We start from the raw sequence: 16951 nt of genomic DNA on the forward strand, positions 1-16951 counted from the left end.
TCTTTATGGCTGACTGATAATTGCACGCTATTTTCTGTGACAGCAGCCACGTGCTGGTGTCTCTCTCACTGGGTTTCCAATGTCATTTATATTTGAAAATTCTTTTTGGATTTTGTATATTATTTTTTTTGTTTCTAGATTGTTTATAAGAAAACAGTTAGAGGGCCCCCCTGAGGATGTTTGTATTGGGCCCCAACAGACTCTAGAATTGCCACTGGAGACGTTACCACATTGTACAAAAAGGCTTTAAAATAGGGGTCAAAAAGTCTCATTGTTCCTCCTGTTGTCACACCAAGCCACTAACCTCTGAGACCTCACGGGGGTCAACGATCGACAACACAGGAAACAATTAAATGAACTCTTTACAGCCTCTTCTCCATTTAAGAGTCACTCACCCCACCCCTGCTTTTTAGATTTGAATTTGCAATTTATTAATGTAAGAAAAAGCATTCTGTAGTGCTGCGTTTTAATAGTCCTTAATAGAACAGAATTCATATAAATAGAATTCAAGAAGCCTCTTCCCTTTGTGTCTCCACAGGTGCCTTCATCATCTGCTGGACGCCCGGCCTGGTCATCCTCCTCCTCGACGTCTTCTGCGCCAACTGCAACGTCCTCACCTACGAAAAGTTCTTCCTGCTTCTCGCCGAGTTCAACTCGGCCATGAACCCCATCATCTACTCGTACCGCGACAAGGAGATGAGCGCCACCTTCAGGCAGATCCTGTGCTGCCAGCGGCAGGAGAACGTCAACGGGACGACGGCGGAGGGATCGGACCGCTCGGCGTCGTCCATCAACCACACGGTGCTGAGCGGCGGCATCCACCACCACCACCACCACCATAACGAACACTCAGTGGTATAAACGGAGATCAATCCATCTGCTTGAAGGGGTTAATCTTTTGGAGAGACTGACTGAAGGAAGGAAAATGGCAGCATGGGAAGGTCAAGAGGGGCTGCGGACAGGATATGAACTAAAGACAGCAATGGAATAAATTTGGGGATGAAGGTTAGGGAGGTCGGGCTGATGGTCTGAATGAAGAAGAGTATGACAGTTATTAAGAAAGATGACAAGACTTTATCGCTGTGTGGAGGAAGAGTCTCCGACAGGCTGTTAGTATTTTAGTTTAGTTGTTTTTTTTTTTTTTTTATTTTTCTATTTGTTGGAAATGTGTTGTTATGGACAACGCTGACATGAACTATTTAAAAGTAATCTGTGAAATGAAGGTAATGCCAGTATAACCCATCCACTTCCTCCAGTCCTCCGTAGCCATAGGTCTCACATGATCAAGTCACATACAGACAGAACCCACGTACAAGATTGGGGGAAACGAACATAAATCAAACCAACACACGTCGTTTTGTGCTCGTGACGTTTAACTGAATATTAATCCAAGTTACCTCTAGCAGCTTTCACTTCAACGTGACCTTTTGGAGACTCGAGGCTGATTTTATTGGTGGTGTTTGGACCGATTTCCAGAGTTCTGACTCTCAAAATATAGTCTTCAAAGTGAAACCGTTATCAGACATCCCGCTAATGCACATTAAACACACGACCGATCATATAAATACTGAGATGTTAAGTGAATTACCAAAAAAATACTTCTCATTCAACACATAGTTATTTAAGTAAGCTGAGCCACTATTCCTGCAGTGGATGCATCATTCATCATCTAATGACTTTACAACCTAAATACAGCGGGGACTCATTAATCAACTGATCCTCTTCTCCTACTATAAAAAAAAAAAACCTTAGTGAACGCATCCCAAAAGTTTCTTCCTCTCAGCCAACTTAAATACACAAAGGGTCCATGATATGCAGAAATCCTGACTTGTTTTCCCCTCTAAGGAATTGGAGACAGAGATCTTACCAAAACGGGGAGGAGGAGGATGTTTGCAGCTTTTGGAGCAGGCACTGTTCTGTACCACAGTGTTATGTGGAGGCAGGGTGAAGGTCATGTCTGGTGAGTGTTAACGGACATGAAATGTGCTGAGTTGTCTGCCTCTCGTGGATTTGTCAAGTGTCTCCTCTCTCCACGAGGCCGGCTGAGGAAGAGAGGCGGAAGTGTGAAAGTTTCAGCACGTGGAGGATCTCTGAAAATTTAAATGTACTTTAAATGACATAAAATAACAAGTGAGAGTAGAGTAGTTAACAAACATCACTGCGGTAGTTGCTTTGAGCTGAGAGGTCAGCAGGGTTTATCCTCATCCCAGCTAGGTTTTAGCAGTTAAAGGATAACTCCACCAATCTAACACATGAAAGTGTGTTTATAGGTCTTGAGGAGTACTACTGGATATGTGAAAAAAAAGTAATCTAAAGCCTTTTCTTGCTCCAAACAAAAGCATGTAATCTGATAACCTGCCTCCAGTGATGTCACACAGTGGCCAAGGTGCATAGTGGGAAATGTAGTAATGCATGTTAATCAACGATTTTGATTCATAATAGTCAGTAATGAAAAACAACAGTGTTGATTGGAGTGCAACGTGAGACTTGACTACTTTTCAAAACCTGGTGCCTACATTACCCACAATTCCACAGTCATGGAGTGACATCACTGGAGGTAAATTTCCAGATTATATACAGTTTTGTCTGAATTGACAAAAGCATTATACTTTCCTTTTATTCCTTAACATATCCAGTAGTAATTTAATGTGTAAACTTGGCGGAGTTACCCTTTAACAAACTATTTTACCAAAAAAATGATGGACCAGCTAATTTAAACAAAACAGAGTAAAAATGGTCCTGGTGAGGGCATTCATCTGTTGCAAGATTAATAAACATAGAGGGCAGAGCCAAAGAAAACGCAACAATAGCTAGTTTGTACTTGCACCTTTTTGTAATAAAACAAACTACTAACAAGTCTTAAGAGTCTGTAGCCACATTAATGGCTCTGTGAGGCACCGCGGTGCTTTATAGCTAAATGCTAAGGTCAGCATGCTAACAGGCCTCACACTTAAATTACTAACAAGATTACGTGAAACAGGTCTTATTTACCATCCTAACTTTCTTGGTTTAGCCTGTTAGCATGCTAAAGTTTTTGGAGGAGAGAATGTCATTCTATTTGCAGGTATTTGGTCATAAACCAAAGTGCTGGACAATTTAAGTCTTGACCTGACAATGATGCTACTTGAAAAGTGAAATGGTCACCAAAGTTATTGCCATTTGTCACGAGAGGTACACAAATGTCTGAACCACATGTCGTGGCAATCCATCGAATAGTTTGCCCACATTTCAGTTCATTAGCTCCACTTCAGCGAGCTAAAAATCTCAGATTTGTGCTTCTTTTCTGCCACTATTTGGGCAAATTGCAACAAATGGTCAATGATTTTGTGAGGGACTCATGAAGTTCACTCCCACAGTACCACAGTCTGATAAGTCTGCTTGGCCTTACAAAACACTCCAAGGAAACCAAAAACTGAAAGACATGTAGGGTAGGGTACACATTTTTTTTTCCCTTTTTTTTTTTCCGCCGTGACAGTGTTATTGGAAATATGAAGTAATACAGATGTTCATCTAAAATATACCAGATTTTGTAGATGTCACTGAATGAGATTGTTGGGGGTATATTATTTTTTTCTTTTTCTTTTTTGCACACACATATGTCTCTGTACCCACTCCCTTGTTGGCGGCATTTCCCCAAACACCCACCCTGGGGTCTCCCACTGACTATCTGAGCAAGTTACAATGTATAGTGTTCCTCCATTTGTGACCCATGGAGCTTGTTCCTTTTTTTTCCTTTCTCTTTTTTTTTTTTGCACTGTTGCATGTGACCACATCTCCAAAGTGGAGATCCTTATTAATTCAGGCAGCAGACAGCTCAAGTAGCACAATGTCATTAAAATATGTCAGCCATTTCCTGTTGCTGAGGTGGTGAGGCGGCAGCCATCTTTGGGACTAAGAGTTTAGCTTAGTGGCTGTATGACCTCCCAGCAACAAAGGGGTGTTTTTTTCCTTAATGAAGTGACTTCAGGGGAGGTGAGGCAGAGTTGAGCCAACGCAGTGTTGAATGGTGTTATATTATTTCCTTGGTGTGCACTCCCTCATTGAGGGGCTGAGAGCCAGCTGAAAGAGAAGCCTGGCGATGCTATGACGTGCTTTGTTAAAAATTGCCAGCTGAACTTTTTGTCCTGACTAAAATCTAAACACTTTTTGGCCAAAATACATAGACAGAGCTCCGAACAGCTGACAGGAACGAGAGAATCACGGCCAAAAACGCAGTCAAATGTTTTCCAGGAAGCAAGATGTTTGTCAGGGATTTAAGCTGCGGTGCTGAAATGAAATCAGCTGGTATATTTGCATGTCGGAGATGTTCGAAGTGTTGACCTGTTTTGAGGCAACACAAGTTTGTTTGTTCAAGTTCTTCTCTTGGTTGTGCCTTTACACTGTAAAGTAACAAAAAATTAAGGAAACTCTAAGGCAACTATCTTGGATGTTTTTCACCAAGACAGTTTAACTTGATTCTTAAGTTTTGCCTTTTAACTTTCTCCCTACTGGTAGCAGCAGCCGCAGTAGTGCCTCTTGTTGTTTCATTGACCGAACTCTGTCAATCTACAGCTCTGGGCCCAACCCTCCATATTTGACATTCACTGTAACCATTTTTTTTTAACAACGTGTTGATTCAGGTTATATATCAAACCAACTAAACTTATGTCATTGTCTGTCTTTGTTTACCAGTGTGTCGCTCTTTGTACACCGTTGTAAGTATATGTGTACAGTATGTATGTATATAAAATATACTATTCAAAGTTAATCACCAAAGGGAACGTTCTGTAAATTTAACTGTGTTATACTCTGTCCAAATGTACTGTAGGATTTTGTTTATGGTTTTTACGTCATGAGCTCTTTTGTATTGTGATCCTAATTAATGCATTTCCTGTAGACACTATTACAGTTATTAACATGTTTGTGACCCAGAACTAGATATCTGTGTGTGCAGTGCCTTCCAGTCCATGTCCTCTATGAAGAGGAAGTTAGCACCAGGTTGAAAAGCAAGAGTTTTGCCGCCCTCTCGGGTTGAAAGTCTCAAGTCTCCCATCTCTGACCGTTGCTCTGCACCCACCAGTGATGTCACAGTGTCCTGGTGTACACTCCTGCATCTTTGCAGCAAGTTGAGAAGTTCAGGAAAAACTAAGAGGTCAGCAAAAACACGATTTTCAGGTGGTTGTTTAGCTACTCTTTGGGTTTGTGTGTTGCTAACTCTGTCGTTTTGCAATTGCCTTAAAGTAGAAAAAAAGATTTATGTCAGTGTAAGAGTGATATTCCACTTAAAGAAAAGTTTTTTTTTTTCACTTTTTGAATGATAATGATACTCAGCACAGCCTCATAATTTGTTTAATTTGTACAAACTCAGAAAAAAGTATTGTATAATATGATTTTACCAAAGTATGAACTCTTTTAATTATCAGCGATTCAACCCTTTCTTTTGGAAATTCAAATCATCTGATGTGGGGAAAAGTAATAATAAAAACAACAAATACTAATATTTTTAGGGTCAACACACACTGGCAGCATATAACCCATGTCTAAAGCAACATGTTCTCACTTCCAACTCGTTAAATATGGCAGCTATGGTCAGCGGCCTTAAGCTTCAAACTGTAATGTCAGTGTCAGCTTTGTGCAGCGCTCCAACGGTCAAGTGAGTAATAACGCAATGTCCGGTTAGAATTTCGAAGTAAAGCTTGTTTAGGTTTAGGGGAAGATCATGTTTTGGGCTTAAGGTGCAATATGTATGGAAATTTGTTTAAAATGTTCAAAAATTAACCAAAATGATCAACAAAGTGGGAAGAAACCATCGTTTTGACATTATGTTTGACATGTGTACTGTTTTGAAGAGATACTGAAGCTACCATGCTAACCAGCCAGTCCAAGCCCTAACAAAACTCCCAGTGGCCCAAAGCTCCTGTGTTAGTGGTGTTACAATCACTCCCCTTGTAGCTTCAGGGCTAACTGAACTAACAAGCTAACAGTAGCTCAAGTCATGGATGTATAAGCAGAATACAGTTAGCAACAGTTAGCAGGCACTCTTGTGATACACTGCCCCAATTTGTTGGGATGAAGTCAAGTTGCCCCATTTTTGTGTATTGCACCTTTACTTACAAAGCTCAAGTCAACAAACAAGTCAACTTTGACTTGTGGTTGAACACCGTACTCAAATTCAGTCATCCGACCACCCCAATGCTGACTTTTTCAACGCCACACCAGAGGGGAAATGCTGCTAGAAGGGTAGCTACAGCATTATAGTTTGAACTGTTGGTCCACTGACCGTATCAGCTGCCATATTTGATAGGCTGGGAGGGAGAACAGTCTGTTTGAAACACAGCAACCATTGCTTGGTATGTAAGTTCAGACTCTAGCAGTCTCGACATGTATCAGCCCATTATTATGCATGACAGGATATACCACTGTCCTGTTTCCCAGCATTAGTGTGCATGAACTTTCTCTAAAAGCTTACATTTTATCACATCAGCACTCCGGATTATCCCATTCCTGACTACTGTCTGAATGGTGTTTCCAATGTTTGCTATGTTAATGCAGCTGGTGTGTGTTGCCCTTTAGAAAATGCTCTCTTAATACCAAAAACCGTTCATCCCAAAGTGGTCTCGACATCATTTTTCGAAGACTTATTCTCCCAAAGTACGTTAAAGGAAAATTTTGGACAAGCCTTAAATTGTCTAAAGTAATTGTGACAGGGAGACAAATGTGATTTCCATACTATGCGTGTGTTCCAATATCAATGAATGTCCACCCAGAGTTATAGTGTTGATATCCCAGCAACAATAAAAACATGAGAAAAGTCTGAATTATGTGTTTTTCTGGTGTCTTTTTGGGAACATCTTACCGACAGTAGTGGAGTGTTCTGTGAGAGTCTTACTTTATCTTCAATGTTTAGCCTCCCTCATGTTGCTCATTTCAGTAATCCACCGGTGTTTTTGTTTCTATGACATCCAAAAACGGGAACACACGGGGTCACAGACACACTGACTGATAATATGAGCTTAATGACATGCAGAGCTAGACCTAATAATCTATAGACCTTGAGGCTGTTGACACATATTTAGTCAGCCTTGACTGTAGAAGTGTGTCTATAACCTTGTGTTGATACGTAGGACGGAGATGTTTTTTTCCACAGGGGTGAGAAAATGCTCAAGAAATTAGCACCCGGCACCTGCATGTTTGTGTTGAAGTGCTGTGTCTCGGCTTGGCTTGCTTGATACAGTTAGGGGGGAATATTAGTTTACTTGGAATTTTTGTCAGTCAAATGGGAATGAAGGCCTGGCCGCCTCTCAACCTCGGGCTGTCGCGGGCATATTGTTTTGAATCAACAAGAGTGTGAATCAGTTTTTAAATCAGTGGCATGACACATGATTATAGGGAAATTACCTTTGCCTACAATAAGAACGCAACCAGAGCATGGTTAGCCCGAACACGCAGTTGGTGTTTTGCTGTTATTACATTATTAACATTTCTATGGATGGATGTGCTTTCATTTCCTCTGATCTCTCTGTTACCTGATTGTGAGTGTGTGAGTGTGATTGGCTGCAGGTGTGTTTTGCTGAGTGACTGATGCCCGAGGGTGAGTGTAGGCTGTGGGAGGGAGCTGATTGGTTCCAGCCTTCAAGCCAGAAGTTTAAGGGCCGGCTCCACTCGGTTGTCTCTCAGCTCTCAGCCAGACTGCCGACATGTCTGTTTGTGTGCTAGATTGAAAACACTTTGCTGCTGGTGGTGCCTGGGAGACGGGAAGAGGGAAGTCTCATCTACATGTTGAGCTAGGGTTTCCCCTATGCCATGTTTGTAACAGAAGTGAACTAGTGCTGCAGATAGTTTAAAATTTTGTAAGATTATGACACTTTATCTAACCTTCATATAGAGCAATGAACAGATGACCAAAAATACCATGGGCATTTGAGTATTTGATTGTGCTTTTGTGATGAAATATCACTATTAAAGGGGCAATATGTAGTTTTGAAGGGGAAATTCAAAGTCAGAATCTTAATATTTACAATATTAATGAGGTAATGATCTCAGATATATCTATCTTTTCCATAACTGAATAAATAAGCTGTTCTCGGTGGAAAATAAGGTCCCCAGAACACTGCCTGAGGCTAGAAAGGTGGCAGGGTCCACCACATATAAACAAAGTACAACAGTATGAGATGGTGTTGTCCTTCAGGGTCAATTTGTTTGTTCAGTTTATTCAGATATGAAAACCAAGAGAGTGTGTCTATTTAATATGTTTAGGCATAAAAAAAAGTCAGCCAATGAAAATCTTTCTCTTCTGACTCAAATTGCTCCCCCCAAACTACATACTTGTACCTTTAATCCATTGTGCTTCTGAATGGCCCCTTCACCGCAAATAAACACAGCAAAACAATGGAAGCAAATACTGACCAGCATACGACGCAGTTCTGAAACTAAAAGCTTGAAATGAAGGACATTATAGTGCAGAATCAGGACTGCGACGTAAATCAGAGGCTACAAGAAGTGCTGCACCGTACGTGTGTGTGCGTGTGTGTGTTTAACGCTACTGAAGAGTGGTTGGGGCGACCTTGTGTCATGTGTGACATGAATTAAGCAGCAGTCCAAGCAGCAGCAGCCAAATGTTTTTACTGGAAAAATGGTCTGTGTGTGTGTGTGTGAGTGTGTGTGTGTGCGCGCGTGTGTGCGTGTGTGTGTGTGTGTGATCTATGTTTATTGTTCCACAGCTCTAGAGTGTTAGCCTCCAGTTGACTGATATATGTCTCCCTACGTCCTGTTTCTCCACGAATGGGCCAATCAGAGTTGCTGCGGCTGCACAGGAAGTTCCTCTGCGCTGCCGCTGAGTGATCTGGATGTCACATCTTCGTCACAATGTCAATACAGACACTTTCCGTGGTTCCCAGCAAGGTTTGCTGATTGACAAATATGCCCCCTATGGTCCGATGTCCCCCTGCATGTGTTGCAGATAGGGTCGTGCTAATGATTTGAATGGAGAGAGTCAGTATTCTTGTTGCCAACAAAATTTATGATGCGTGGAAATGTCAACAAGACATTAAAAGTGGAGCTGCTAACGTGCCAAGACAGCTAGGAATCGCACTTCTGTTGAAACGGTCAGAAGATGTCGACACACGAAACACATCCAGCTTCCTTTGAAACGTGATAAAATGTCTGTCCTGAACCAGAGGAGATTATCGTGACAAAACAGGAAGTGATTTTTCATGGCAGAACAAATCTCTTGTCTCTAAACACTGAGATCCTTCTATTACAATTTGGCAGGAAGGTTGGAGGGTCCATTTAGATAAACCTTTTGTTTGAAGAAAGGACAATAGGCTAATTCACCCTGAATGAGTGTAACTTCCCAGTATCTGCAGCTGGCATACATTTTGACTTTCAAAAAGAAAGAGCAAATGGAGACAGCGACAAGGAACTGACTGGAACCACAGATAAGAAAGGAAGCAGTGGCGATGGAGAGGGAGGAAAGAAATGACAGAAGAAGATTATAGCAGAAAGAGCAGCGGAGAGGAGGCGATGAGAATAAAGTCACCAGAATCAAATGTTCAGTCTGTGTCCCTGGAAACCATGGATACGATTAATTTGTAGACCACTGTTAGAGATGGCGTTTCAACAAAGTATGAAACCACTGGATATTCTTAAAGAGCTGTTGGTACATTTTCCACCCATGTCCATGGCAACAAAACTGGATATCTTTGATGAAATGTCAATACATTGACAATTGCTGTAGGCGAGATGGCTGAGAAGCGAGAGACCGCTGTTTGAGATTGTGCTTCAACATTTCTACATGTGAAACCACTGGATGTGTTTAATAAGATGTCAGCTCTGCCCATTACACAACAGGATATTCTGATGAAGTGTCAGGAAATTAACAACTAGGCAAGATGGCTGTTAAGCGTGATATCACTGTTGGAGATGGCATTTCATCATTTGCAAGTGTGAAACTGCTGAATATACTAAAGAAGAGTCCATAGTCCATTTACCAGCCATGTCAACAAAACCGGATATTTTTGATGAAACATTGGAACTCTGACAGCTAGATAAGATGGCTGATAAGCCAGAGACCAGTGTTCCAAACAAAGTTTAATATTTGTAAGTGTGAAACCACTGAATATTCTCAAAAAAGATGTTGGGACATTTGGTAGCTGCGTCACTGGCAACAAAGCTGGATATTTCTGACAAGATTTCAGGGCACTGACAACTGATCAGATAGCTGATAGGTAAGAAACCACTGTTCAAGGATGGCGTTTCAACATTTCTAAGCGTGGAACCAATAGATATTTTTAATGACACATTACCGGCATACTCGGCATTGGATCCAAATCAAATTTTGTGGTCGTGCTTACCCATAGTTTGATTGAGAACATCTAATAAAATCTCTTCCATCGTCTTTCGTGAAATTAGGAAAGATTCACTGTGATGGGTAACAAAAATATCCCGTCTGAGACTACAATACAAATAGTCTCCAGAAGAACAGAGGATAATGAGTTCAAGTAAGAAACAGCGAGGATGAAAAAAACTTCATTGGGAGTAAATGCGGTGCTGACAGAGAAATCTGTGGGAGGTGTGAGGAGAGGAAAGAGCACGAGAGGAAGTGGGAGTGAGACAGTCTGATCCACAGTTTAGATCAAGGAGAAGAGGGATGGCAAAATCCAGGCCAGACTCTGCGCTGCCTTATTTAAACAGTTTACATTGTGCATCCTCAAAAACACACACGCCCTCCATAAAACTCACATTCACACATAGGGACACATTTGCACATACAGTATACAAACCCGCAGTGCAAAACACGCAGGCAGAAATGCACTGTAAAAAAAAAAAAAAAAGAATTGTGCACATGTTGAAGGCGAATCTGTTTTTCTGCTTCAGTTCACCCCTTTGATCCCTCTTGTGGTGGGCACTGACACTGCAGCATCCACATGGTGAAGTACTTTTTTTTCCTGTGGGTGGGGGGCTATTACAGACGAGGGAGAGGCTTGTGATTAAATGAACAGAGAGAAAAAGACACTGAAAACAGAGTCAAGGATCAAAGAGAAAAAAATGCACGGTCCATCTTGCCCAGTGTCATAAAAAAACATGTTGAAAATCAATACTTTTCTATGATTATTTCTCTGTCATCTGCAGGGATTCTTTATGTCTGCGTTTGCCCCATCGTCTTCATGCCTCAGCCGCACTGTTTGTTGAAAAGCTGCCCTCCGAGTGATACTGAGGAAGTTTCAGGCCACGTGTCATTTGCTGCGGGCGCGTCTGTGGATGTGGTTTGATTTTACTGCTGTTCAACACCCTCACCATAAAGCCACACCGGAAAACAGCAGCCTAGGTGGAGCCGCTGCCTCCCATTTAGTTTCTATGAGGTACAGCAAAACACTTGGGCTCAGATTGACAGGACTGATGCTGGCACTCCGTCCATCCTTCATTCCAACACTTTACGGCTCCAGAGAAATTAAAATATCTCAAAATTTGTTCGATGGTTTTGAACATTTTGTCATTTCTGCACACAAGATATCTAAAAGCCAAATTGGTTACATTCCCTTTACATTTGCTGAGCATATTCAGGCAAGAAAGCTCTCCAAAGCTCCTTAATTAATAATGATTGATCACATTAATGACCAGAGCTTTATCTTCTCCCCTGTTAGTGGCGTAATGAGAGTCAAACATCCATTTGTGGCTGGCTGGCAATTCATATGAACTCAATCTGATCATCTCTCTCCAGCTGTTATGTGTTTTGATCAATTAAGATAATTCTACACATATTTCCTCGAAACGTTTTACATTAATATTATTTAAAACATCTGTTGTCAGCATGTGGTTTGCATGCACACCTCTGAATGAGAAAAAATATGATCGCGTGTTGTCCAGATCTCAGTACAAATGTCTTTAATTATTCTTTTTTTATTTGCAAGCCATACAAATTAACATTTTTACTTAAGTGGGGGGGGGGGGGGTGAAGGGAAACCTGCGTCATTATCTTATGTAACAAATAACAAACGAGTAACATCACACATTTAAAAAAGAAACAAAGATGTGTTGATCCACTGAGGCAAGTCTGCTTTGATGAATCAGGTGTGTCGGGCAGAGAAAATGTCCAGGACCAGGACTAAAAACACATTATTAGCGTACAGTCACCTTAAACTAAGAATCACTGTGTTCTCATCAGCTTAGAATACTCCTCTTACCTGCTTTATTGAAGAAAACACAGTAAAGAGAACAGAAACTTTGAATAATCCACATGACAAGACGGACTGACTCAAGAAAAACGTACATCTACGTACATCGTGTAACAACATGAACCCAATTCATTTTAGCTCGGCTGAACTGAGACCAGAGAGCAAAGAATGATCTGTAAGAGAGACTATGTGAGATTTACTCTTTCAGAAGAAATTTTTGATAATTAAAGACATTTCGGCCATCCTTCACTCATTGAAGTATCTATGTTAAAGCAACAATATGTAACTATTCACCATAAAATAACAGCTTCAAAATCATGTTGACAGTTCAGTATCTTGTAACAGGGTGAATGGTGCCTCTTCATCCCCCTATCACTTATTTCTAGGGTAGGATCATGGCGTAAGACTTCAACCCTCAAAATTGTTATGACATATTGAGTACACATTGTTCCAGACCTGGGATCTGTATTTACAGCAGTGGTGTGGCACTCAGAAACTAATGGGGGGTGCCAAAGCGCACAAAATGCCCATTTGTTGTTTCAAGGCACCAAAATTAATTTAGTTAATGAGTTTCTGCTGAATTCCTCAGTAAACATAATACAAATATAGTTGACTCAATGCAACTATAACTTACTTATATCGTCGAACACTGTGTCAAACACGGTCAAACAGTAAATTTCACACAAAAAGACAAAGATAAACATGATGCAAAAGAAACACGGAAGTTAAAGGAGAATGCCCAAAAATGGAATAGCAACTTGTCTATAAAAACAATCAACAGCAATGGTTTAAAGTGATTGTGTGCCACTGTGGAATTAGAGGTGACGATGAAGCGTCAACTGTCGCGTCCCACTCTCTTTCTAAGCCTCATGTTCCGTGGTCAGATCGTCTGCAACAGCTCAACAGCTCGAAAAACAAAAGATAAACAAAATCAACTATTGCACATGCAATGGACGTAGCATAATGTTTGAATACAAGTGTATCTAAAACCGTTGAGGATGTATCTGCATGTTTAGTGGCTTCAAGTCTTTAAAGGACTCTGGGGTCAGGGGTCAGTCTTTGCAAAGAGTTTATACATGCATTTTTTCCTTGAATAAATAATTAATATCTGTTTAATGGATGTGTGCTGGTTAATGTCCAGGAGTGGCGAGTTAAGAGTCTGAAAACACTACGTCACTCCTTAAAAAACACCTCTGAAATGAAGAAGTACACAATATGCAAATTACTGTGATATGATGGCCGATAGAAAAACATCCTGAAAGAAAAAATGGGCAGGATGAATGATTTAAACACTCTTTGGGAATTCTGTGGATGATTGTATGGAGGACTCAACTATCAACATTTGAAATAAATAAAAAAAAAATGTAATAATATTCTAATCCAAGCCACTAAACTGTCATACGTTGCAGGACCTGCTTTGAGCGCCGATTTAACAGAGGAGTAAAGAAAAGTAAAGATAAATAAATAAAGAGGCGATTAAATGTGAAAAATCTGTTTGTTATTTTTTTTATATAAATGAATAGCAATATTTATTGTCAATATTATTTTGCTGCATTTAATGGTGTATTCTTTTAAGAATGAGCTATTTACGTGTTTATTCATGTCTGTTTTTTGCAGTTTAAGTTCTCCCTATATTGTGCTCCTTGGGAGGGTTCAAGCAAAGTGTGTTGTCAGGCACCAAATCACTACGTAAGTCATTGTTTTTTTTGTTTGTTTTTTTTTTGTGAAACATTTTTCTGTGAAATGTTCCGGGGTTAGCAGTCAGCCTCGGCGTCAGCGGTTATCGTCAGTGTGTTTTGATGCATCCGCTCCAGTATCCGATGTATACTACTGAAGCTGGGCCTGTCTGATGACTGCGTGCTCCAACAGAGCCTCATCAGATTGTACAGCTCCAGAGGACAGTTCTCGGGACAGGAGAGGATGTGACCATCCCTCACGTAGTAAATGACTTCCTCGTGACCCATACCGTAGTACGGCTGCATCCCGTGGGAGAAAATCTCCCACAGCACCACGCCGTACGCCCACACGTCCGATTCGGTGGTGTAGCGGTTGTAGAAGATGGACTCTGGGGGCATCCAGCGAATGGGGATGGCATCATTCTCATTGGCTTTGTAGTAGTCGGCTGAGTAGATGTTCCTGGAGAGGCCGAAGTCGGCGATCTTCACCACCATTTCCTCCCCGACCAGGCAGTTCCGCGTCGCCAGGTCACGATGGACGAACTTGCGCTCTGACAGGTAGGCCATCCCTGCGGCGATCTGCTTGGAAATGGACAGCTGCTCGGTGCAGGAGAGACCGCCGCCTTCCACCTCCGAGGAGAAGCTGCGGCCCGACAGGCTGGCCCGGCTGAGGGTGCGCACCGACTGGGTGGGAGATCGGCGGCGCAGGAACTCGTTGAGGTCACCGTGGGCCATGTACTCGAACATCAGACACATGGGTTTACCCACCGCGCACACACCTGCGGGAGAAAAGCAAACAGGTGATTTTTACCTCACGATCCGAGCAGAACATACAGCAGGCCTGTGAGCCGTGCATATTCCCACCGCAAGCACACATACTCAACCACATAAACACATCGGTGACATCATTAAACGCCGCTCAAACAGTACAGTAGATCATTCAATGAGTTCATTCACTGTAAAATGTAAATAAATATTCAGCCGAGACGTAAACACAGACGGAACCATCTGTGATGTGTACACGCCCGAGAATAAACGCTCATGCACAGTGGACGTACAGTCTTACATTACTGCCCCTGTCATGTAAACATAGTATGTTTCTGAATTGGCCTCGTGTTTCTCCTGGTCCTGTCCATGCTGTGGGCACTGGGTGCTGTGGGAGTGGTATGATTGTGGCCAAACTTTTTTGTTAATCTCCGATCGGATTATGAAGAACTTAATTCAGGTTTGTGGAAACTCAAAATATTTGGATTTATGTGGCGGCGGTGCGCTCCAACAGCCTCCACTACTGAACTTCTTTGCATGCTTGGTCTTTGGACTCGCCTGCCCCATCAAATACAGCGGACATAACTCCTGGAGGAATGTTTGCATGATCGAGAAATCAATTTCGCTTAAATTTACAGAAATTTGACTGAGGTCTGGTGGGTATAAAGGCAGGATATTCTAGCAAAGGCAGAGGTTTCCACACACCAACATCACTCTGCTTTATTTACTACTTATTTACTTTACCCCTATAAAAGACTGGCTGTCCGCTTGTTTATCTACACATTCCTCTGGATGCTTTCTGCAGTGTGCACTGCTCAGAGGCATTACAGCACACTGTTAAGGCTGTGCAGAGCTCCAACAGCCCTGCAGAAGTTGTAGACGCGCCATTCATGTAACCTGGCATTCACTGGATTTTGAGAACTTTATGACTCTGTGGAAAAAAAAAAAATCATAACAAATCACTGCGTCTGCCAGCGAGAGAAAGAAAATATAACCCGCTAGATCCAGCCTGCAGTTTCAGTTTCTCTTTCTACAGTCAGTTTTAGCTTGAGGCCTCGCAGATCTCCTCTGTCTTCTTTCCAATTCAACCCACGATTAGTGGAGTTACTGTGGCTTAGTGCACTGAGTCATACTGGCCACAATCATAATTTTGATTCAGTGCACTTCACTGCTTCTGTTTGAAACATAAATTGAACCTCAATGATACACCAGTAGTCCAAAGCATTTCAAACTGTTAAACAGAGCAAAATTGAGTTACCTAAAATACCACACATCTCAGGCTGAATTTTGCAGAGATGTGTTTAAAATCATGCAAGACATCGAGAATCTCAATTGTGCAGCGATTAAGTCATTGAGACTTTGGTTTAAACATTGCTACGATTTGAAAACCCTTCTTGTCACCCTCCCCGTCCAATCACTGGAGCCGACAGTGGCTGCTAAAAACGTTTTTTTTAAAAAGCAAAAAATGAATAAAATAGAAAATAAATGCAAAACACACAAAACACTCTTCACAGGACACCTAGAGCTGCAAACAAGGTCAACTTTGACTCTTTTCTGTTATCAGTTTTTGCTGCACCGAGGTCCGAAATTTATAAAACATATTCAGTGGGCTGCAAAACCCGTATGTAACACTGGAAGCTGGATAACTTTTAAAGCACAGGCAATAAATTCTCTGTGTTCTCATTCTCAGCAAATTCTCATTGCACTAAATATGAGCCACCTTGATGTTCAGTATCTAAACAAAAAAATGTTTTTCTTCACTGTAATGTTTTCCATCTAACTGTCATGTCCAAGTCAGCACAAGAGCCTCAACAACAACTTGTGGAACTTTAGGAAGGAGAGGAGGCTTGGAGGTCGGGCTCAGTTAGTGCATGTCCTGTGGGTCACAGAGTGGGACGGCTCCCCAGAGAACAAGCTCTGATTACTGCTCCCTTGGGTGTGTGTGTGTGTGTGTGTGTGTGTGTGTGTGTGTGTGTGTGTGTGTGTGTGAGGAGGGAAAGCATTGCCACAAACGGTAGCCGCCTGGGCTGGAGGTCAGTAGCTGGATCAAAATGTTTCACTCCATCTCTAAATATACAGAACACAGAGGCCCCATCCTCTGCACACATGGTGACATGCAGACATATGGCAGCTCTGATTCTGACACACGCATGTTATGGATGATACATGTATTTTTACACATGATTTGCGCTGTATTATTAGTCCAGAGGGTAAAGAAAAGGTTAACTAAATAATTGAATCAACTCTGGTTTCATGTGAGACTTCTGCGTTAGTGGGTCACTCTGCAGATGAGGTGACCAAAATGGATGTCGCTCAAAACAGTGAACGTACGATCCAGGAGTCTGACACACATCTGAA

General features: G+C 41.7%; 2 protein-coding genes across 5 annotated transcripts in view; one reads left to right on the plus strand and one right to left on the minus strand.

Moving 5' to 3' along the window:
• Positions 1-6797, plus strand: part of lpar1 (lysophosphatidic acid receptor 1) — a 44079-nt gene extending 37282 nt beyond the window's left edge. For 3 of the 4 annotated variants that reach the window (XM_037117833.1, XM_037117834.1, XM_037117835.1), the window contains one exon: positions 539-861. In XM_037117833.1, the coding sequence (XP_036973728.1) occupies positions 539-861 (323 nt within the window). Of the gene's footprint in view, positions 1-538 lie in introns of all 4 variants that reach the window. The other variant, XM_037117836.1, reaches the window with a different exon arrangement.
• A 5055-nt stretch (positions 6798-11852) lies between these two features.
• musk (muscle, skeletal, receptor tyrosine kinase) overlaps positions 11853-16951 on the minus strand; it is a 32634-nt gene continuing 27535 nt past the window's right edge. Inside the window, exon 17 of the mRNA XM_037116279.1 lies at positions 11853-14607. Within this exon, the coding sequence (XP_036972174.1) occupies positions 13907-14607 (701 nt within the window). The 3' untranslated portion in view covers positions 11853-13906. The remainder of the gene's footprint in view (positions 14608-16951) is intronic.

Source organism: Acanthopagrus latus, chromosome 12 (assembly GCF_904848185.1).
Source record: "Acanthopagrus latus isolate v.2019 chromosome 12, fAcaLat1.1, whole genome shotgun sequence".
NCBI classification, from domain to species: Eukaryota; Metazoa; Chordata; class Actinopteri; order Spariformes; family Sparidae; genus Acanthopagrus; species Acanthopagrus latus.